The 22,787-nt window shown below is 41.8% G+C and overlaps 1 protein-coding gene across 4 annotated transcripts in view; it reads right to left on the bottom strand.

The window, feature by feature from the left end:
- The window catches only part of LOC135512730 (phosphatidylinositol 4-phosphate 5-kinase type-1 gamma-like), a 73,073-nt gene that overhangs the window by 43,296 nt on the left and 6,990 nt on the right, over positions 1 to 22,787 (bottom strand). For all 4 annotated transcript variants that reach the window (XM_064935046.1, XM_064935049.1, XM_064935048.1 and 1 more), the window contains exons 2-4: positions 3,598 to 3,629; positions 2,141 to 2,227; positions 1,272 to 1,402 (exon numbers count right to left, since the gene is read on the bottom strand). In XM_064935046.1, the coding sequence (XP_064791118.1) occupies positions 1,272 to 1,402; positions 2,141 to 2,227; positions 3,598 to 3,629 (250 nt within the window). The remainder of the gene's footprint in view (positions 1 to 1,271; positions 1,403 to 2,140; positions 2,228 to 3,597; positions 3,630 to 22,787) is intronic.

A 22,787-nucleotide genomic window follows, 5' to 3' on the forward strand; every position in this document is an offset into this window, starting at 1 on the left:
GTGTTCTTAACTGACTTGCCTAGTTAAATAAAGGTATATAAAAAAAATAGATTAAATCGGTGCCCAAAAATACGAATTCCGATTGTTATGAAAACTTGAAATCGGCCCTAATTAATCAGCTGTTCCGATTAAATCGGTCGACCTCTACTACGGAAACGTAATTTATAAATCGGCTAGATGTTCTTTACCATTCGGCCATCAGATTTGCTACCATTGCGCCACATAGGTCACATCACTGCACTCTACACTCCTGGTAAACTGGTCATTTATGTATACCCATCGCAAGACCCACTAATTGACGATTATTTATAAACCCCTCTTAGGCCTCACTCCCCCCTATCGAAGATATCTACTGCAGCCCTCATCCTCCACATACAACACCCGTTCTGCCAGTCACATTCTGTTAAAGGTCCCCAAAGCGCACATATCCCTGGGTCCCACCTCTTTTCAGTTTGCTGCAGCTCGTGACTGGAATGAGCAGCAAAAAACACTCAAACTGGACAGTTTTATCTCAATCTCATCATTCAAAGACTCAATCATGGACACTCTTACTGACAGTTGTGGTTGCTTCGCGTGATGTATTGTTGTCTCTACCTTCTTGCCTTTGTGCTGCCCAATAATGTTTGTACCATGTTTTGTGCTGCTACCATGTTGTTGTCATGTGGTGTTGCTATTAAGTATGCTGTGTTGTCATGTGTTTCTGCCATGCTATGTTGTCATCTTAGGTTTCTCTTTATCTAGTGTTGTGGTGTCTCTCTTGTTGTGATGTGTGTTTTGTCCGATATTTTTAATCCCAGCCCCCGTCCCCGAAGGAGGCCTTTTGGTAGGCTGTCATTGTAAATAAGAATTTGTTTAATTGACTTGCCTAGTTAAATAAAGGTAAAAAAATATATATTTTCAATTGAACCTTTATTTAGCTAGGTGAGTCAATTAAGAACAAATTCTTATTTACAACTATGGCATATCACGGCCAAACCCGGACAGCGCTGGGCCAATTGTGCGTTGCCCTGAGGGACTCCCAATCACGGCCGGATGTGATACAGCCTGGAATTGAACCAGGGACTGTAGTGAGGCCTCTTGCTCTGAGATGCAATGCCTTAGACCGCTGCGCCCCTATGAAGGAATCCTTCTAGTGTAAATAACGAACGACTTACCATCAAAAGAACATCTCTAGGATCAGTTTTGTGATCGGTCAGAAATCTCAGATATATTTGAAAGGCCTCATTCTAATAATGTCACAAAGCTGTGTGCTGCCCTGATGGTGTGGTTACCTGGGGAAGAAGATGCTCTCCACCACATAGAAGTCCTGCATGAGGACGTCTCTCTCAGGCTTGGAGCTCAGGTTGCCCACCGTGTAGCCGATGCCCAGCTGGATGGCACCTTTCAGGGCGGAGGACGTGGTCTGGGGGAGAGGAGAGAGATGGTGGGGGTTAGGGAAATACTTAAGACATTTCTGAGCTTGGTGGACTAACACTCATTTGTATTCATTGAGAAATCTTACAATTTACAAGCTCCATTAGCTCAGCTCTCAGACGGGACTGAATTCTACACTAAAGAGGCAAAACATTGACTCACTCAGACACGCAAACCAGAATACCTATAGTGTAACGTGCTAAAGACAGACAGGGTGGATGAATTGGGTCGGAGTAGTGGTTATCTGTGAGACACACTCGGATTGCTCTGCAGTGTCTTTTCTTTATGCCTTCTCACATATATAAAAAATACCCCAAAAATCTGTCAATGTGCCCTTGAGCAAGGCACTTAACCCTGATTTGCTCCAGGGGTGCCGTACTACTATGACTGACCCTGTAAAACAACACACTTCACTGCACCTATCAAGTGTATGTGACCATAAAACATATAGTATAAGTGGAGAGTACAGTGTGCAGGCTTACAGAGCTATGTCCCTTCTCTGCTTTGCTGGCACACAGCTGGAGCCTAACTGTGCATAAAGGACCATTGCCAAGTGCCTACCAAGGGAGTTTTTCCTTGCCAATGTCTTGGCTTGTTCTATTGGGGGTTTGGATGCTTTGCTGCGAGGCATTTGTAAAAGGCGCAGGCACTATATGTGATCCCTATATGCTTGATTAATTAATTGATTGACTGGCTAAAATCCGGGGAGATGGTGCCGACTGCCTACCTTCTTGTAGGTGGTCTCTCCGGACGCGTCCACTCCCCTGTGGCCCATCCTCTTCCCCTGGCCTGGTAGACCCGAGACACCAGGCAGCTGTTGGCCAGAGGATGGAGCAGAGTGGTTAAGACACATATTTAGACCGATACTCACTTCTATGGGCTGACAACACTAAAACCTGAGGTTAGTGTTTATCAAGCGTTTGCAGCACCAGTGTGAAGTTTCCACCTGTTGTTTTCAATAATAAACACATCAAATGAGGAACAAAAGGTAAATCGAATCAAATGTATTCACATGCGCCAGGTGTAGACTTTACCGTGAAATGCTTACTTACTTAAAAAGGAAATAGTAACACAATAAAATAACAATAACGAGGCTAAATACTGTACAAGGAGCACCGGTGCCGAGTCAATGTGCAGGGGTACGAGGCAGTTGAGGTAATGTAGGTAATATGTACATATAGATTGGGGTAAAAGTGACTAGGCAATCAGGATAGACAAACAGCGTAGCAGCAGAGTATGTGAAAGTGAGTGCCTTCAGAAAGTATTCAGACCCCTTGACTTTTTCCACATTGTAGAGTGTTATAGCCTGAACTTAAAATGTATTGATTGTGTGTGGAGTCAAGGTGATCTAGAGTTTTTCCTGAATATCAATAGAGGTACAAGGACAGTTTCACGTTTTCAGCTTTGATTTCTTTTGTCCTGTATTCCCCTTTGAAAATCACAAGTGCAAACTTGACACAGGTGTGAACGCTTTGTAAAATGTGTCACTAAGCCTTCTGAGTGGACTGAGTGTCCCTTCAAGCTCCTCTTTCTAACCTCTATCCTCCCAGATTACGCAGCCAAATTGAGAGTGGGTGCTTCTCATCACAGGGCAGAATGGAACATGGAAGGGGCTTATAACCATAGCAGTCCCTATGGAGATTCCCTCACTACCCCTGAGCATACTGATGCTGAAGTCTTTATATAGAGTGTAGCAAACAGAGATCACACACCATGAGGATTGACTTGCATGGGGATCAAAGTAGATGGAGACGGTGTGTGTACCAGTCAGAACACATACTGAGTATATGGAAATGGTGTGTGTACCAGTCAGAACACATACAGAGTATAGGGAAATGGTGTGTGTAGCAGTCAGAACACATACAGAGTATAGGGAAATGGTGTGTGTAGCAGTCAGAACACATACAGAGTATAGGGAAATGGTGTGTGTAGCAGTCAGAACACATACAGAGTATAGGGAAATGGTGTGTGTAGCAGTCAGAACACATACAGAGTATAGGGAAATGGTGTGTGTAGCAGTCAGAACACATACAGAGTATAGGGAAATGGTGTGTGTAGGATCACAGTGAGGAGAGGGGGCATGTCAGGGAGGAACGTAAACGTAAAGGGCATGTCAGGGAGGAAGAATCAAATGTATTTCACGGTCATATGGGCTAAATAAAAGAAAATAAGCAAGTACATTACCTCTGTGATGTGTGCTTTTCTAGCAGAATAGTCTGTGTGTGAGAGAGAGAGAGAGAGAGAGAGAGAGAGAGAGAGAGATGGGAGAGAGAGGGAGAGAGAGAGCGTGAGTCCTACGAGGGGCTCCATTACTTCACATCATTAGTGTTAGAAGGAACAAACAGAAGTCCCATATGTTAAGTGTAAAAAAACAGTGGGGGGCAGGTAGTGGAGGGGATGGTTACCAAATCACTATACCATGCCCATTCTTCCTGGTAATCCGTACCATCCACCCATCACCAGTCCCACTCCAGCATTTCTACCATTCCATAAAACCATGCGATGTGAAGACGTAAACAACAAAGGAAGTAATCAGTGAGCTCTGCTGTTCTGTTCTCCCCAGCTGGCCTGAAATAGATCCATAATTGTAGCCAATTTTGCTACTTAGCATAATGAAGGACAGAGGGGAGCTCAGATAGCACAACACAACACAACACACTACTGGCTTGATTGATTCAGTTCACTCTTAGGAGTATTAACACTAGACGCCAGTTGGCTGATTACATCAAGAGTCAATACACTGACTGAGGCATTTAAAGCTGACAGTGGTTCACACCGACATTGTTATTATTAGGCTTGTCTATTTAACATGAGTAACACGCAGACAGTAATAGTGCAATTTGAATGGCCTATAGAAATACATTCATTTAGAATAAGAATGCGTTATAGGCTAAAGGCAACGGGAGTAGGCGATGTGATGACAGAGGGCCGCAAAGAGGAGAATCTGCATGTTCTCTGAATATGTTTTTCTCCTTTAAGCTGCAGTGCTAAAGTCTGCCTGCCTGCTTCCTCTGGTTGCCCATGTGACTTCGCCAGCTCTCCTCCCTCTCCTCCCCTCCAGCTCTCTGTAACTCACTCGCTCCCTCTGTCACACACAGCTTTGCTGAGGGATGATCAAGCCAAAACGTGTCAATGCAATCCTTCTGCAGGCAGGCTGGAACATAGCATAAAGAAGAAAAAAAATACATTACATCCAACCACGTTGAGACTGAGAATGTTGACAATGCAGATGGTTAGAGTGTGAGGAGAGAGGTGCCTATTCTCCTTGTTACCGGGCAGACCCTAAGGCTTTCCTCCGTTCCTGTTTTCTTTATAAAAGTCCCCCTGTCATTTTGCCCTGTGAACAGTGGGCTCGTTTCCCCTTGTATCTTACTAGACTAGAGCCATTTTGCTTCTGCATGCCTACAGCCGTTCAGACAGCCAGCCATGTGTTATTATTACGCCACAGGTTTCCAGGCATTTTTTTTTTGTGAACCCCTCATCGGATCTTCGCCACCATAAAGGTCTGACTGACTGGTCGTAATCTATAGGGATTTGCAACAAGCTTCACTGGTTTCTTTTCCATTTTGTTGCCTTCAAATCGCATGGTGGTAACTGGAGCACTTCTTCGGTCCATTTTCCAGTTCTTTGAGAGTACTGATTGCATCATTGTGTGAAGAAGACCTTGAAACCTACAAGGCAGATATGGCGCTGGTGAGGTTTCCAATGGGATCGGTCACTCCCATGTGCCCCTGACCTAGGGAGGGATTGAGGTCTAGTCAATGAACCATGTCGATTACATGGCAGAACCAGTGAAGACCATCCCCATGTATTAAAACTGTGCAGGGGGATAAACAAATATAGCCTACTCATCACAATAAAAACCAACCAGTCCTGGGAAGTACTAAGCAGACCATGTAATCTGTTAGCTTTTTTGCCACATAAAGCCATTAGCAGCGAGTCCATTAGTAGTGGATGACAGGGAGGGACGGAGGGAGTCATGGGACAAAGGCATTCTGGAGGTGTCCTGTCCTCTCGCTAATTTCCACGTGCATCAGTCACCTCCCTCAAGGTCACTTGCTAAGTGCCTCCTGGCCATCAGCTAAATGAGCCCAAGTGTCTAAACTTAACAGAACAGGGGAGAATGAACAAGCCTACTGTGTGTGATAGTTCAGCCTCACCATACCGGCGTACCTCTCCCTATCACACGCTTAAACTGATAGTTTATTTACCTATTCTTGCTCTGGGTTTGCAGTTTGTAGAATTTATATTCTACAAGGTGCTTCTACACCTGCATTGCTTGCTGTTTGAGGCTGGGTTTATGTACAGCACTTTGAGATATCCACTGATGTACGAAGGGCTATGTAAATAGTAGCCCAGCCAAACCTGGACGATGCTGGGCCAATTGTGCACCGCCCTATGGGACTCCCAATCATGGCTGGATGTGATATAGCCTGGATACGAACCAGGGACTGTAGTGACGCCTCTTGCACTGAGATACAGTGCCTCTTGAAACTCCCCATCCCGGATCCGGGATTGTGACTAAGCCTCAGGCTCATTAGCATAACGCAACGTTAACGATTTCTGAAAATCGCAAATAAAATTAAAATAATGCGTTTGCTCTCAAGCTTAGCCTTTTCTTAACAACACTGTCATCTCAGATTTTCAAAATATGCTTTTGAACCATAGAAATTGACTAATTTGTGTAAGAGTATGCAAAGCTAGCATAGCATTTTGTGTAGCATGTAGCACGCAACATTTTCACAAAAGCCAGATAACCAAATAAATAAAATCATTTACCTTTGAAGAGCTTCTGATGTTTTCAATGAGGAGACTCCCAGCCACATACCAAATGCGCAGTGTTTCCTGAAAGCGTCTGTGTGTAGGAGAAATCGTTCCGTTTTCTACATTGCGCCTGGCTACCGAAACGAACCGAAAATGCAGTCACCTACAACGTGAAACTTTTTCCGGATTAACTACATAATATCGACCGAAACATGGCAAACGTTGTTTGGAATCAATCCTCAAGGTGTTTTTTCACATATCTCTTCATTGACATGCAGTTCTTGGAAGCTTGCTTTTCTCTCTCTGCCCCATGGAAAAATACTGGCAGGTGACTTTTGCGCACCAATTTCGGCGCAGGACACCGGGCGGACACGTGGTAAATGTGGTCTCTTATGGTCAATCTTCCAACGATCTGCCTACAAATACGTCACAATGCTGCAGACACCTTGGGGAAACGACAGAAAGGGCAGACTCATTCCTCTTGCGTTCACAGCCATATAAGGAGATCATGAAAGACAGAGCCTCAAAAATCCTTGTAATTTCCTGGATGCCAAGTCATCTTGGTTTTGCCTGAAGCTCACGTTAAAGGGCACGCACAGAGAAGATATTTGTATTTCTGGACACGTCAGAGTGTTTTCTTTCGAACAGTAGCAATTATATGCATAGTCGAGCATCTTTATGTGACAAAATATCTTGTTTAAAACGGGAACGTTTTTCTTCCAAAATGAAATTGCGCCCTAGAGTTCCAAGAGGCTTTAGACTGCTGCGCCACTCGGGAGATGGCTGTATTATGGCCTATGTTGTACTGTTGACTTTCTCATCCAATCATCCTCACAAATTAGGCAAAAAAAAAAAACATTGGTCGACCTTCTTTCAACCAATTGAGTGGTCGAAATTCTAAAACATGTATTTTTCCATATATGACATAGCATATGTGTTTTAATAAAATCAACTTGTCTGATGCTTTAAGCATGCTGTTTGATTAAATAACACACAAATTACTTAAGAGGGAGCAAGATATCAATATAACCTAACCAGAATTTTTTTCAACTGTTCCGACCCTCCTCCTTCCGCTACTGATGGTCTTCGCAGATTCTGCAGTTACGATCCTGAAGTTGGCGGTAATTTGCAACCGCTGGGTCATCAAACTTTTCATGTGGAGTGCCAAGTCTTTGTATTGCAACATCATTGTCTGAGGTTAATCTACATTCTATCTAAATCTACACTGAACAAGCCCACCCAATTGGAATGGGTTTCTCCACAAAAGGGCTTCCCCACAAAAATACTCCTCAGTTTCATTAGCTGTCCAGTTGGCTGGTCTCAGACAATCCCGATAGTGAAGAAGCCTGATGTGGAGGTCCTGGGCTGGCGTGGTTACACATGGTCTGTGGTTGTGAGGCCGGTTGGATGTTCTGCCAAATTCTTTAAAACAACATTGGAGGCGGCTTATGGTAGAGAAATTAACATTACATTTTCTGGCAACAGCTCTGATGGACATTACTGCAGTCAACATGCCAATTGCACGCTCCATCAAAACTTGAGACATCTGTGGCATTGTGTTGTGTGACTAAACTCACACTTTAGAGTGGCCTTTTACTGTCCCCAGCACAAGGTGCACCTGTGTAATGATCATGCTGTTTAATCAGATTCATGATATGCCACACATCAGGTGGATGGATTAATCCTAACTAATAGGGATGTTAACAAATGTGTGCACAAAATTGGAGATAAATATGCTTTTTGTGGGATCTTTTATTTCATCTCATGAAACATGGGACCAACCCTTTACATGTTGCGTTTATATTTTTGTTCAGTATAAATGAAAATTATACAAATCTAAAAATAACTTTTATTAAAATTGTCAACTATGTAAAAATAGCCTACATTAAGCCAACTAATAAAAACATTGCAGCCTGCTGGTACAAAATATCCTGAAAAAATAAATATCCTATAAAAATCACATTGGCTATGCTTGGCCTGTCTGAAACGAACTTGTATCATCGTATCAACTATCAACTGGGTTGGCTGGAATCTTGTGCTAGCAAACTTGCAACATTGTATAAAATATTCTGGGCCTCAGAGTTTCCTGCACCAGTGAGCTCGGGACAGACACAGCTGTAGGCTATTTGTGCAAGGGATAAGAAGTAAATCAGGTATTTTATGACGTTTCCACTGGATCAGATCATTATATTTTTTTGTTTTCATGCCGAGTGGTTATTGAAAAAGAGCGAGCTGAAAATATGTTTCAAATACTTTTTAGGAACTATTGTCATTCTCAATTGATTCTAAAAACAGGCACTGTTTACTTGCTGTTTGAGGTGACATTTTTGGGGGGTAATGCTCCACAGCTCATTAGTGGTAGTTAAGACAATCAGAAATACTAAATCAAAACGTCCCTACATTATAGGCCTACATTTGCGTGCAGACCATGTAGACTAGTCCTATTTATATACGGGTGAACAAGTGCTCGTCCTTAGTCAACATTGACAGGAGCGTTTCAAACAAAAGTCAATAAATTGACAAAACTCGTAAATGGAATGAAATAAACAAAAATGTGTTTCTCACAAGTCTAGCATAGGTTGTGAGTTCTGCAAACAACGTGTCCACCCCAACAATGAGAACGGTAAATTACTATAATAATAATAATAATAATAATAATAAATGTCTTAACCGAAATACCATAACTAATCAAAAATACAATGCAGATTAGAAATTATGGGAATTAATGTTAAAATGTAGGCTACTACTAGTGATATATGTAATGGGGAATTGACAGACACAGCAAACAATGCACACAAGTTATGAAACAATGACTATGCACAAAATGGTGGGAGAGGGCGCATTCTGGAGAGACGTGCCTTGTGCAGCTGAGACACACTCCTCTTTTTCTTGGACCGTGGCCTCCTTAATGGATTACTTCACAGAGAGAGGAGCAAATCAGACAGGTATCTTGTGTGCAATGAAAAAATAATAATAATAATATATCACTGCTCGACTAAAAACATCTGTCGACCAACAGCCTATCGACGAAACAAATCGACCAGTCGACTAAATGGGGTCAGCCCCATCACAAACAAAGCCAAATCCTCCTAGATGCAACTGCACACACTCCCCAGCCACTCCCCATTCCCTGGTTTCCATGGCTCCCCAATTGAGGTCAACTGGATTTTATGAGTATGCACATATACCTGGAATCAGACACATTCTGCCTTCATTCCACACACTAAATGTACATGTTGTGTTTATATTTTTGCTCAGCGTAGATTAGCTACACAAGGATGTAGAGCGCTATAGGCTATGGCACTTCAGTAAAAATATATTTTTTAAACACACGTTTTCATTGCTTGTTAGTAAATAAATACAGCTGTCTTCTTTTAAAAAAGGTTGGAAGTGTCTGACTATATATGAATTATTCATCAGCAGTCGATGAGGTCGTTCCGGCTCTGAGGCCTATAATGCACTAATTTTGTGTCAAATGGGCAATGCACCAATCCTCTCCAACCTGGCATAATTTGATACTGAATCTTTTCTTAATTTATAGACTAATAAACGCTGATCAGGCCCGGTCCTTGCCAATAAACTGCCCTCGGCGGGACAAAAAAAAAATACCGCCCTCCTATTCCTGCAAATAGAATAGTAGCCTAGGTTATACCGTGTCAGCCCACAATGCACTTTTATGATTGGCCATTTGGTAGCCTACTGTTTGTAAAACAGGCCATTTACTGTTAATCCCTGTCATTTGGTTACATACATTTCTGTTAATGCATGTATTAATTACAGCAATTTACCATTCTCATTCTCGGAGTGGAATAGTTGTTTTACAGAGTTCACAACCTGCTACACTTGTGAGAAAAAAGATTTTGGTGTATTTCATACCATCATTTTCGCCATCCATGTGTTAATGAGCGTGTGTCTTGTTTCTCTGTCCTATTGACAGAGCCCTGCTAGGCTTCTCAGTCATTTGTTCTTCACCTCATGCATTATAATAGTTCCTCACAGTGTCTGAAAAATCTTTCTAACACCCTTGATAATCAGTGCCGTTGATGAATAGGCTAGGCTATGGACATGTGTATTTGTTTCTATGTTAATGATTGTCAGTTTCATCTTCATACTATAGCATAGCTGTCCCCTTCATCATTTATCTTATAGCCTAATTTCGGAAAGCGTTAAGGTAAGCCTAGATTTAAACATTTTTTTTTTAAATAATGGAGAAATATTTGCTTGTGTCTGACATACGCTGGTGGCTTTGACTGACGGGTGCTTTTATGGGGGTGTGTGTTCGGGCAAGACAAAAGATGAAAATCAGCATTCACACTCTGAATGGCACACATACACAATCCATGTCTCAAGGCTTAAAAATCCTTATTTAGCCTGTCTCCTCCCCTTTATCGACACTGACTGAAGTTAATTTAACAAGTGAAATCAATAAGGAATCATATCTTTCACCTGGATTCACCTGGTCAGTCTGTCATGGAAAGAGCAGGTGTTCTTAGTGTTTTGTATACTCAGTGTATACAGTAGTATTTGCCAAGTCATCAATAGGTATTGTTTCAATCCTAATGTTTTATACACTCATGGTAAGTGTATATGTCGATTCAAAAAGTTTCATAAAGTAGCCTGTCTGGACTTTAATAAGAATCAAAACGTTCCTGTCATGATTTAATCTTGTAAAAGTCCTATTTTCAGAGGTTTAAGCTACATTATTTATCTCAATATGTCAATACCACTGCCACCGAATGACTGCAGCAGCAGTTAAAAGATCCTCTCCAACCCGGCATTTATTCATTTGTTGATTCATATTTAGAAGTAATAACCTGAACAATAATAATGAAATGCCATGATAATAATGAAGTGTAATTGCTTGTTTAAAATACATTTTAATTAAGAAGCATATCCATGTATACAAGTTACAAACAGAATTGTGACACACACCACCCCCCCGAACGGTTATGTTGGTCAATGTGTACATTGGCCTGGCCAATTACCGTAACCTCAAATTCCAAGACCGTCACAGCCCTAGTCACACACAACAATTATATTTGCTGCTTGTGCCTTCAGTTTAAGTAGGCCTATATTTTATTCATTTTACTCATTCCGCTGCAATTAAAGTTAGGCCAAAACAAAAGCAGGGCAATAAAATTAGGTTTGAAAAAGAGCAAGGCCTGTATGTTGTTGAGTATTGAATCCACAGAAGTAGATGGGCCACCACAAAACCCTAATGGTGGACAACACCTTTGTCTCGCTCTAGATCACAAGTTGCTCTCTCCTTCCCTCCTCCTCTGTTTTTAATCCAAGTCGGGATGGAAAGTTGTGGTACTGAGGTAATTGACTCGGTCACACTGGAGCAGACAAAGACGTCACTAAATTGTCGGATTTCACCCATTCCTCCCCAACTGAGACTATTGAGTGACCACACTCATAATTAAGAAACCATCAACTTTACTAATGCTAAACCGTTTAGGCTTAACACATTCCTTGCAATTACAGTAACTGGCAGTATTACCCTGTATTACCCACACGCCAACAGATGGCATACCAGTAACCCACAGATAGAGAATGGCTTGACTAGCACTCCAAAACACATCTTAAATGGGCAAACCATACCACAACTTAAAACACAATTCATTCTTGCATTGAAATGATAGTCTAGTCAACATAACCACTTAGTGACATGTAATATGCAGTCAGTATATAGCTGACAGTGGATACAGCCTGTGCCTGGGGGAGATTTATAGCTTTTCATGAAGCCAACTGAGGCTCCATTTTGATCAATAGCAGCTCTGAGTTAATAAAAAGCAACAGTCATTGAGACCTATGGGTGGGCTGAGCTGCTGCTCAATGGAGTCTGCCAGCACAGTCATCTCAATGGTGTCTTCGGAAGACACTGGCATTATACTGTATGTTTGGGCCATTGTATGTTTGGGACACCAAAACATACAAAGGGTTGAGGTCAATTCCTTTTTAATTCAGTCAGTTTAGGGATTGAAAGAAATAACTAATATGAATGTAATGTCAATTCACTTCCTGGATTGACTGATTCATAAAAATAAAAAAATAGACTCTGACATCCAAATTGGAATGTAGAACGTTCGATGGTGCAGCAATGGAGATAACTGCCCAGGGGTGAAACTTCTAAAGTGACCTGAATAAGTAATCATGTTCAGCCCTCTAAAATATATTTGGTTATGTGGTCTCTTTGTTCCATAATGGAGCTTCAGAATAGACAAACACTAGTCTAAGCAACATCGTGTCCAAGCCAAAGTCACTCAATGAGTAGTACTGTAATCCCCTAACTCACCCAGCTGACATGAAGGACAGGACATAGTAGAGGCTTCTCAGGACAAGTAGGTGTTGTTTCCTTTGAAAGCAGGACAATAACAATATAGTGAAACTCAAGATGGAACCTGGTGTATTGGCACACTGACTACCATTGCCAAAAACAACATTTTTGTGGCCTTTCCTCTCCATGAAAGACAATGGCTAGGCTACATGGTCAATACTGCTTCTCTAACTTTTGACATTTTTAAAAGACTGATCCATTGAGACCAGATGGCAAAAGTGCTTAGTACATTTTCTTTCAAAACCACAACCCAAACTGAACTCAGCCATTGAGATGGAAATTCAAAGCAAATTAATACATTGTATCTTTATTAATACCTAGTCCGCTCTGCCGACTGCTTGGGTCTCAATGACTGTAGACTTATAGACTCAAAACCTCCACAGACCTCCTGTGTCCTGTCATGGCCTGGAATGCAGTCACTTACAGCCAAATCCTAATTTTAGGCTACTGCAAGATACACATTGGCAATTTGAACTTTCTCAAAAATGATGCATTGATGTACATGTAAGGGCTTTAAAATGCAGCAGTAAAGGCAAGCCAGTCTCTCCAAGTCCACAATGCACTGCTTCACAGGGCTCTAACATTAACTCCTTAGGATTTAACACTGCCTGCCTGAGTGGAGCCTCTGCTGTCTCTGACACTGGCTGCCCTCTGACTCAATGCTCAGTCTCCTATCTGTCTCAATGGGAATGATGGACAGTATGCTGGAGATGGACCCAGCATGACTCTGTCATTCACCCAGAAACCCTGCTTGGCTGGGACAGACAAAGACCGTGGCCTGATAAACAACATGCTCCAGCACACACAGATGACAACACACATTAACATGGATTGGCGTGCTTAATCATAGCCAGTTTCTCTAACCAAATGTTGTGACATAACAGGGTGTGGTATGCTGATGAATAGGACTCATCCGTTCCAAGACCTACAGTAGACAGGATACGACCATCTGCAGAGCACGATGTGTCAATACTGGGCCGACTAATTATGTGAATCTGTCAGGAGGATGGGTGTACTAAAAACACATCTAGACCATGTTATAAAAAGACACCTCTCTCTTTTAAAGGACTTTGGTTTACTTCCCCACACAGTCTAGTAGACGGCGGAATGTTTACCAAGTCCTATGCGCACCAATTCTTGGGGTGTCCTGTGTGTGTGTGTGTGTGTGTGTGTGTGTGTGTGTGTGTGTCAGCATATCCTCCCTGGAGATGTGTGCTCCTGTAAGACCACTGGGCAGTAGCTTCAGGCTGAGAGAAGAGGGGGAAGGGGATTTCTCTCCCTCGCTCTTCCCCCTACCTTGTTTTCATCACTTACTGGGGCCTTGGATCAGAGCTGAGCAATTATCCCTTGCTGATCCCCGAAACTGTCAAGAGAATTTGTGAGCAGCATGAAAGTCCTTTTAGGGTGAACAGAGGGGACCATAGCAGTTTAAAAACATGAGTAGTAGTTAGGTTCTGTTTCACTCAGTAGACCATAAATAATCATGGTGTTGGTTGCTGAGAGAAGCACATCTTGCTCTGGTGACTAAGAGCTAATGCTCTTGTTTACCTAGAGTCTGTCTGGCTCAGGATTCATAGTGTAAATGCTATATGGGTGCAACCATAGCAGTGCACACCTTCCCAAACTCCTGGGCTAGACATAACATCTGGACTCAGCAAGAGGCTGACCATATGTGGCTCAACCGCAGCTTCATATGGAGTTACTAGGGTTGAATAAGGAGCTAAAACGTGCCCTTACCAAGTCGGAAACAAACTTGTGAAATAGGTGGCCAGATGATTTGGGCTTGGATACAATACAGGAAAGGTACGTTTCAGTTTCGGTGCAATTCGGTTTGATTAGAGAACCACCTCACTAACATTATCAGATTGGGGGGGGGGGGTGCAATGTAGCCGATGTTCTTTGTCCTTTGGTTCTGAAATCACCAACTCCCAATAATTAACTTGCCATTTTTGCAGATTAAATGTTTAAAAACTATTAATGTATCAATATTTATCATTTACAAATGAGCTATGCCATAACCAATGAATATATCGCACAACTTTGGATTTCACCCCCCCTTACTTTGATAAAAATGTTAACAGTGCATTGATAACAATAACCTAGCAAATGACACAGGTTTTCATTCAACTAATAAAGTCTAACATCACATAAAGACATTTTAGCATTTGAATACTGAAGGTGACGTGTAGATGTGCAAGATCAGGAACAGGCCGCCTACCTGGCGTTGGTAAGCGTGCGAAACTGGGCACAGTTTGACTAGGCTGTTACTGTCTGGGGCTGCTTAATGACTTGCAGATCAGTGACTGTCAACACAGTTACATGCAGTTCAACACTGAAGGGGAGGACACGTCAGTTGTCACAAAAGATGAGGTATTTTTGGAAGGTAGAAAGAATGTAAAAAATAAAAAAAGAAATTGGGTGAACCAGCGATTCATAATGTTTTAATCGATTTTCTGACCGATGCATGCTACATTTGGATCGGTTTGGGGTCCGCGGACCGATGCACTTGTATCTTAACATTATGTCCACCCTGTGCAACAGCTTGAGGTCTGACTCGGTTTGACTCATACGTCCAAGATGTGATGTGAGTCTCATGCAATTCTCTCTAAAGCCTCCTAGACCTAGTCTGTGTGTAAAGGTGTCCTGCTTGTGCTCTCAGACAGAAATCATTGAACTAGAGGTCGACTGATTTATCAGAATGGCCGATTAATTAGGGCCGATTTCAAGACGATATTTTTGGGCGCCGATTTCCCCGATTAAAAAAACAAAACATTTTTTTTTTTTACACCTTTATTTAACTAGGCAAGTCAGTTCAGAACACATTCTCATGTTCAATGATGGCCTAGGAACAGGCCGGGACAGATTTTTACCTTGCCTGCCTGTTACGCGAATGCAATCGATCAAATTGTAGACACGGCAATCTGTATTCAATACAGGAACAAAAAGAAACCAGCACTGCTTTTCACGTCTTGCGCAACTCACAAAAGTGTCCCCAGTTCCGAGTTGGCCTACTTCTTCACAGCACAAAGGAATAACCTCAACCATATTCCATAGACTGGCGACACCGTGTGGAAGCGGAAGGAACTGAAAATAGGTTCCTATTAAATATCCAATGGCAAAGACAATATAGTGAACAGAGAGAGGGGAAGAAAAAAATTATTCTTAACAGTTAGTCCTCTGGGTTTTGCCTGCTACATAAGTTCTGTTATACTCACAGACATGATTCAAACAGTTTTAGAAACTTCAGAGTGTTTTCTATCAAAATCTGAATAATATGCATATCTTATATTCTTGGCATGAGTAGCAGGAAGTTGAAATTGGGCACGCTATTTATTCAAAAGTGAAAATTCTGTCCCCTAGCTTTAATTAAATCAGGCTGGCGGAAGAACATTTTATATCCATACACAAAGGCATGAGGAGAGCTTATCTCACAGTCTTGACTGCTTTACTGGTCTCTAAATATGAAAGTAGATGGAGCAACAGTTTCTCTTAAGCATGGGAGGGATTCAGGGGATATTAGTACACATACAGGGGTCATTTTTGAGAGTAGTAGCCATCTGTGCTAATGCTAAGGATGCTGCGGCACACTGGATTACTTATGCCAGTATCATTCAATCTCTCATCATTATGGGTCGGAATCCAGACATTATCCTATAACTCTTCAGGGGTTAGTAATGTCAACTATGAGCACAGTTACATACACACAATAATATGATTGTGAAGTCAGATTCATGTAATAGTTTGTTTAAAACGTTTACATGCTTTGCAAGAAGAACGATTTCCCTAGTAATACAGTTTACATGGACACACCTGAAATCAGGCTACATGATGGGTAATTTTATAAATGCAGAAAATTGCCACTCATAATAAATGTTCTACCACAGACCATGTTATTTTTGTGAGGCCTATTTAAATATGAGTTCAGATGTATAGTATACATTTTGTTTGTGAAAACTCTTTCTAAGATGTATACTTTCAGTTTTTTCCAAACTCGCGAATAAGAGGGAGGCTTGCGCTACTGGTGCTGGCACATGTGCAGATCAAATACATAGCTGGAACTCTGATTTTAAGTTGTTTACATGTCCTAATTAGAAAGATTGCTCAGAAAACCAAGTGTTTTAATCGGCGTATGCTCACTTTTATTTTGACCTCAGGACGATTAAAGATGAGCAGAGTAATGCCAGGCGGACACTACACGACTTTTAAAATCCTAACATCGCTGAACATCTCACATGAAACAACAGTATTTCCTGTATTTTTTTTTGTTGTCTTGCCAACGTAGACGGTGGGGTCACACTACAAGGTTATTTACTTGGTTATGAGGCTCCTCGATACCACGCTGTCTCCTGAAAACAAGGATGTTATAGTTACAACGAGCTGTGGCTCAAAGCAGCCTCAAATGTTTTCAGGCAGACATTCACGCTTGCCATACAGAGTTGAAAAATCTTGCCAATACATTTTTAATTGAATATAGAGCTTGTCAGAGCTGTAGCGATTTGTCACTTTGGCAAGTACATACGCATACCAGTAGTAGTCAAAAGTTATTGCGCGAGAGTCTACACATTCTGGGTGACGCGATACCCTGCATCTCACTGACTTTTTCTCAGGCGGGCTATTGCTGATCATCGTTACCAATTATTGTAATTGCAAATCTCACGCTACAAGAGCATTGCAGATTTTGTGCCAATTTAAAATCAAACATGTTTGAAGATATCAAGGCGTCTGGATCTGTCCAAAGACGGGATCGGTAGCCCTCAGATTGCGTCTATGACCCGCTCACATGAAATGAGCGTCGGTGACGGCCGTGCACCCCGAGTAGGCAACATCGTGGAGATTTTGTCCCGGATTTCAAAAACTGGTCTGGCAAAGGGGCCAAAATCATGTATTGTACGCCCGGTTTAAGGTGTTTACATGACTATTTCCATACTCGATTTACTGCCATAATCTGTTTTGTATCGAATTATGAGTGTGTCTGTAAACATACTCCATGTTACTGGACTACTAGCAGCCATTCTGCACTGACCTCAAAGCATCACAAGAACATAACTTGCTCTAGTGAACTAGATCTGAATTCTGGGTTAGTCAGATGGCAGGTTCGTCTAACTCAGTCAATCATTTACTACACTGAATATTCTGTTACTGATGAATGTAGAGTTGACAGTCAGGGCATCATTGACACAATATTTCACAAAGTATAGAGATGCTGGGGGGGGGGGGTATGAATCTGTAATGGAATTGAACAGTGAGGAAGTTCATTCATTATACAGCTGGTGAACTTACTGAAGGAAGTTCATTCATTATACAGCTGGCGAACTTACTCAATCTTCTCTCCACTGTTTGCTATTCATTCAAAACCATCTCTATCATTCATGACTCTTAGGGCATGCAGTTGACTCTAGTCATTGATTGATTTTAAAGGCTACATTTGCATTGACAAACATTTAAGTAGAGGCAGCGCGACGAGATTTAAATTGACATATGTACAGAAACTTTTCAATTTACCTTACATCCTTGCCTAACCTTTTTGTTGAGGCTGGCAACGTGACATTGTGGCGCTGCAGCTCCACATTTACCATAAATATCAGGATCACAGTAGTCACTGACTAGCCAGGAAGCTTGCAAGCTATTCAACAATGCAAGCAACTTTTCCTCTAAAACATATTAGCTAGCTCTTGAATAATGCAAACAAACCATATCACTCTTGAGTAATGAAATAATTCACAAGCACGAGCAGACGATTTAAATGGTTTTTCCTCATTCGTACACACATTAGCTAAATGTAGGGTTAGCATGTATTTCGCAAGACAATGACATAGCTAGCTAGCTATTAGAAAATCAAATCAAATTTTATTGGTCCCATACACGTGGTTAGCAGATGTTATTGCGAGTGTAGCGAAATGGTAACAGGTCATATCTAACTATCTAACGTATCTAAATCCAGAAAATCACATTGTAGGATTTTTTAATGAATTTATTTGCAAATTACGGTGGAAAATAAGTATTTGGTCAATAACAAAAGTTTATCTCAATACTTTGTTATATACCCTTTGTTGGCAATGACAGAGGTCAAACGTTTTCTGTAAGTCTTCACAAGGTTTTCACACACTGTTGCTGGTATTTTGGTCCATTCCTCCATGCAGATCTCCTCTAGAGCAGTGATGTTTTGGGGCTGTTGCTGGGCAACACAAACTTTCAACTCCCTCCAAAGATTTTCTATGGGGTTGAGATCGAGAGACTGGCTAGGCCACTCCAGGACCTTGAAATGCTTCTTACGAAGCCACTCCTTCGTTGCCCAGGCGGTGTGTTTGGGATCATTGTCTTGCTGAAAGACCAAGCCACGTTTAATCTTCAGTGCCCTTGCTGATGGAAGGAGGTTTTCACAAAAAATCTCACGATACATGGCCCCATTCATTCTTTCCTTTACACGGATCAGGCGTCCTGGTCCTTTTGCAGAAAAACAGCCCCAAAGCATGATGTTTCCACCCCCCATGCTTCACAGTAGGTATGGTGTTCTTTGGATGCAACTCAGCATTCTTTGTCCTCCAAACATGACGAGTTGAGTTTTTACCAAAAAGTTCTATTTTGGTTTCATCTGACCATATGACATTCTCCTAATCTTCTTCTGGATCATCCAAATGCTCTCTAGCAAACTTCAGACGGGCCTGGACATGCACTGGCTTAAGCAGGGGGACACGTCTGGCACTGCAGGATTTGAGTCCCTGGCGGCGTAGTGTGTTACTGATGGTAGGCTTTGTTACTTTGGTCCCAGCTCTCTGCAGGTCATTCACTAGGTCCCCCCGTGTGGTCCTGGGATTTTTGCTCACCGTTCTTGGGATCATTTTGACCCCACGGGGTGAGATCGAGGGAGATTATCAGTGGTCTTGCATGTCTTCCATTTCCTAATAATTGCACCCACAGTTGATTTCTTCAAACCAAGCTGCTTACCTATTGCAGATTCAGTCTTTCCAGCCTGGTGCAGGTCTACAATTTTGTTTTTGGTGTCCTTTGACAGCTCTTTGGTCTTGGCCATAGTGGAGTTTGGAGTGTCACTGTTTGAGGTTGTGGACAGGTGTCTTTTATACTGACAACAAGTTCAAACAGGTGCCATTAATACAGGCAACGAGTGGAGGACAGAGTAGCCTCTTAAAGAAGAAGTTACAGGTCTGTGAGAGCCAGAAATCTTGCTTGTTTGTAGGTGACCAAATACTTATTTTCCACCATATTTTGCAAATAAATTCATTAAAAATCCTACATTGTGATTTTCTGGATTTTTTTCTCTCATTTTGTCTGTCATAGTTGAAGTGTACCTATGATGAACATTACAGGCCTCTCTCATCTTTTTAAGTGGGAGAACTTGCACAATTGGTGGCTGACTAAATACTTTTTTGCCCCACTGTATATACTGTATTCTATTCTACTGTATCTTAGTCTATGCTGCTCTGACATTGCTCGTCCAAATATTTATATATCCTTAATTCCATTCCTTTAGATGTGTGTATTGTTGTGAAATTGTTCGCTTTTACTAGTTAGATATTACTGAACTGTTGGAGCTAGAAACACAAGAATTTCACTACACCCACAAAAACATCTGCTAAACACGTGTATGTGACACAAATAACATTTGATTTGATTTAAGCACTGATCTAGAGAACTCCCAGTCCAAAGAATTTCACTGTGTCATGTAGACTCCGGAGGGGATTTTTAAATAACTTTGAAGTCGTAACGTATTTGAAGATAAAATACAGAGGAATTAGAGCGGGAGACAGAGGAGCAGTTTTGATAGACGGTTTAGTGGGGACGGGCTAGGTTCAAACGGCTCTGGATTATCTCAGACTCTAGTACCAGGATGTGAAATAATAACCGCTCCAATTGGCAGTGTGCACAGAGCTGTGTAATTAGAATCAGCAGCAACCTTTGATTTGGGTACACAACAGGGCAGCGTGATAGTGATGTCATCTGTGTAATAAAGTCTGAAGCTGAGCTCTGCCCTCACGTGCAGACTGGCAACGACACATGCAGAGCAGAGGGGATGACGATGGTGCCTCCATGGTTCTTCAATATAATTAAACTGGAAAACTGGGCCTACATGAAAACACACAGACAAGGGTAGCCAAAAGAGCAGCCAAAAAACAAAGACATTCATACCCATGTAGTCAATTTACCGACATATCCTGAGGCAATGCCAACATCAGTATATGCACGCAAAAGCACACAATTAGCCTGTTATAAGATGACGCAAAAAGATCAGAGGACTCCGATCAAAGCTCTGTCCAGCGAGATTTACAGAAACCCTGAGAGTAGCACGTCGCTTGGGAGGGAGAAAGAGGAGAGAACGGGAGGAAGGCAAATGGATCAATGGCAAATTACGCAGCGAAGCACACCATTGTGCCTCTGTCAGCATTTCTGACAACAGCTGCCTACAGCAAAGAACAGAGGAGGAGATAAGGAAAGAGGGATGGATGCTGAGGAACGAGTGGGTAAGCCAAGGGATTCACTGACTCACAATGGAGAGGAGGTACTGAAGTGTGGACTCTAAGGGGGGGAGGGGGGAGAGGACCGAAGAGAGGAGATAGGCCTTAGTGAGATTAATTCTGTTAGCCTGACTGCTCATTGATCTAAAAGAGAAAAATTATGGTTGCTTGAGTGTGAAGGCCTGAATGGAACAAAATGGTGAGATGATTATTTAACAAACCACAGTGACTCCCACACCATGTTCTCACTAAGTATATGATGATCTCGTGTAAAACTAAAACTCAACAACACGGTGAGGCCATATGTTACACCTGACATTTTCACAGAACAATGGGCACAATCAACCAATCATTTTGATTTGATCCTTATTCAGCAGTGACAATCTGATTATCTTGGTTTCACTTTCCATAAGTGATGCTGATATAATTAATAGCCGTGGCTTATTGGTGGGCTGGCTTAGGCTAGTCTACTTATTTTCAATCGTAAAGCTGTCAAGACAGAATGCACGTTTATGATCTCTTATCCGACCAAACATTGGCCAAAGAAAGACCTTTTTAGAGCAGGCAACAGCATATTGAAGAGGTCTGTGGAGCAACCTACAACCACCCCATTATGGCTTATCAACTACAACAGCTGAACCTTTGAATCGGAAGCTCTACACCAGAAGAGGAAACACACATGACCTTATTGTGCGTGCGGTGAAAGTATGAGTGAAATACTACATTTAGACTCAACTGTGAAGTCAAGATAGCACAGTGAAAGGACCTGTAATGTTAGAAGAATCCTTCCTGACACACGCTAGCTTCAATAAACAAGGAAATGTCAGCAGGGAAGCCAAATTATCTCCAGTATAATTTTTCCACAGCAGTAGCTACATTGTCTGCTTGGGGAGATATTGGGGAACTGTTCTGTCACCAGTAGCCTACATTATCAACCATTAAAGTCAATGTGAAGTATACATTGTCTATGTCTTGAAAGATAATGCTGATTTGCTCCCCAAAGAGCTCAAACGGACAACAGTCTTTGAACATTCTGGCTTGCAGATTCATTCAGACAGAATGTAGCTAGCGATATCAATCTGCCTGAGAGACTTTGTCAAGCTATATCAAAAATGACTGTGGGTCTCCAGAGATGCTAATGGTTCTCTGTGACTGCATGAGAAGACAATTATACATCATATGTCCGTTGACATTCCTACATGGAAAGCTTTGACTCCATGTCTGTGGAAAGCGATGTCTAAATTAAACATCACTAGTCAAATTACTAACACTCCATCAGTAAGCCTATTTATGTAATAGGCTATAAAAGTACAAATCCCAATGACAGAATAGCATGACTTCTGTCTAGTCTACACATGTATAAAGATCATGCACTCCTGTACATTTATGTATATTCAGTGCAATGTGCACACTGATGCAGCTGACACCGGCTGGGGCCCCCTAGTAAACTGAACTTTCATTTTCACCCATAGCTGAGCAGCAGTCCCTCAGACTGATTCATGGGAGTTATGTCCTGAATTATTGGCTTGCCTCTTGTCAAAGTCAGCACTTTTCCCCACAAAGGACATGGTCAAATCTCCTAGCCTTGCAGTACAGTTTAGAGGACCAGCTAAAATAACTTGACTGACAACCACCGTCTCAGCACCTCCACACACACATCTTTAAGAGGCAAGCCATTGTACAGATTCCTGACCTAGCACATGTATTACGCAACAGACATTAAAAGTATGTTGTGTAACATGACATGTTGACTGCAATGTAAATAGTTAGGCCTACGTTTTAATGTGAAATACGAGCTT

Source organism: Oncorhynchus masou, chromosome 24, assembly GCF_036934945.1.
Source record: "Oncorhynchus masou masou isolate Uvic2021 chromosome 24, UVic_Omas_1.1, whole genome shotgun sequence".
Taxonomy (NCBI): domain Eukaryota; kingdom Metazoa; phylum Chordata; class Actinopteri; order Salmoniformes; family Salmonidae; genus Oncorhynchus; species Oncorhynchus masou.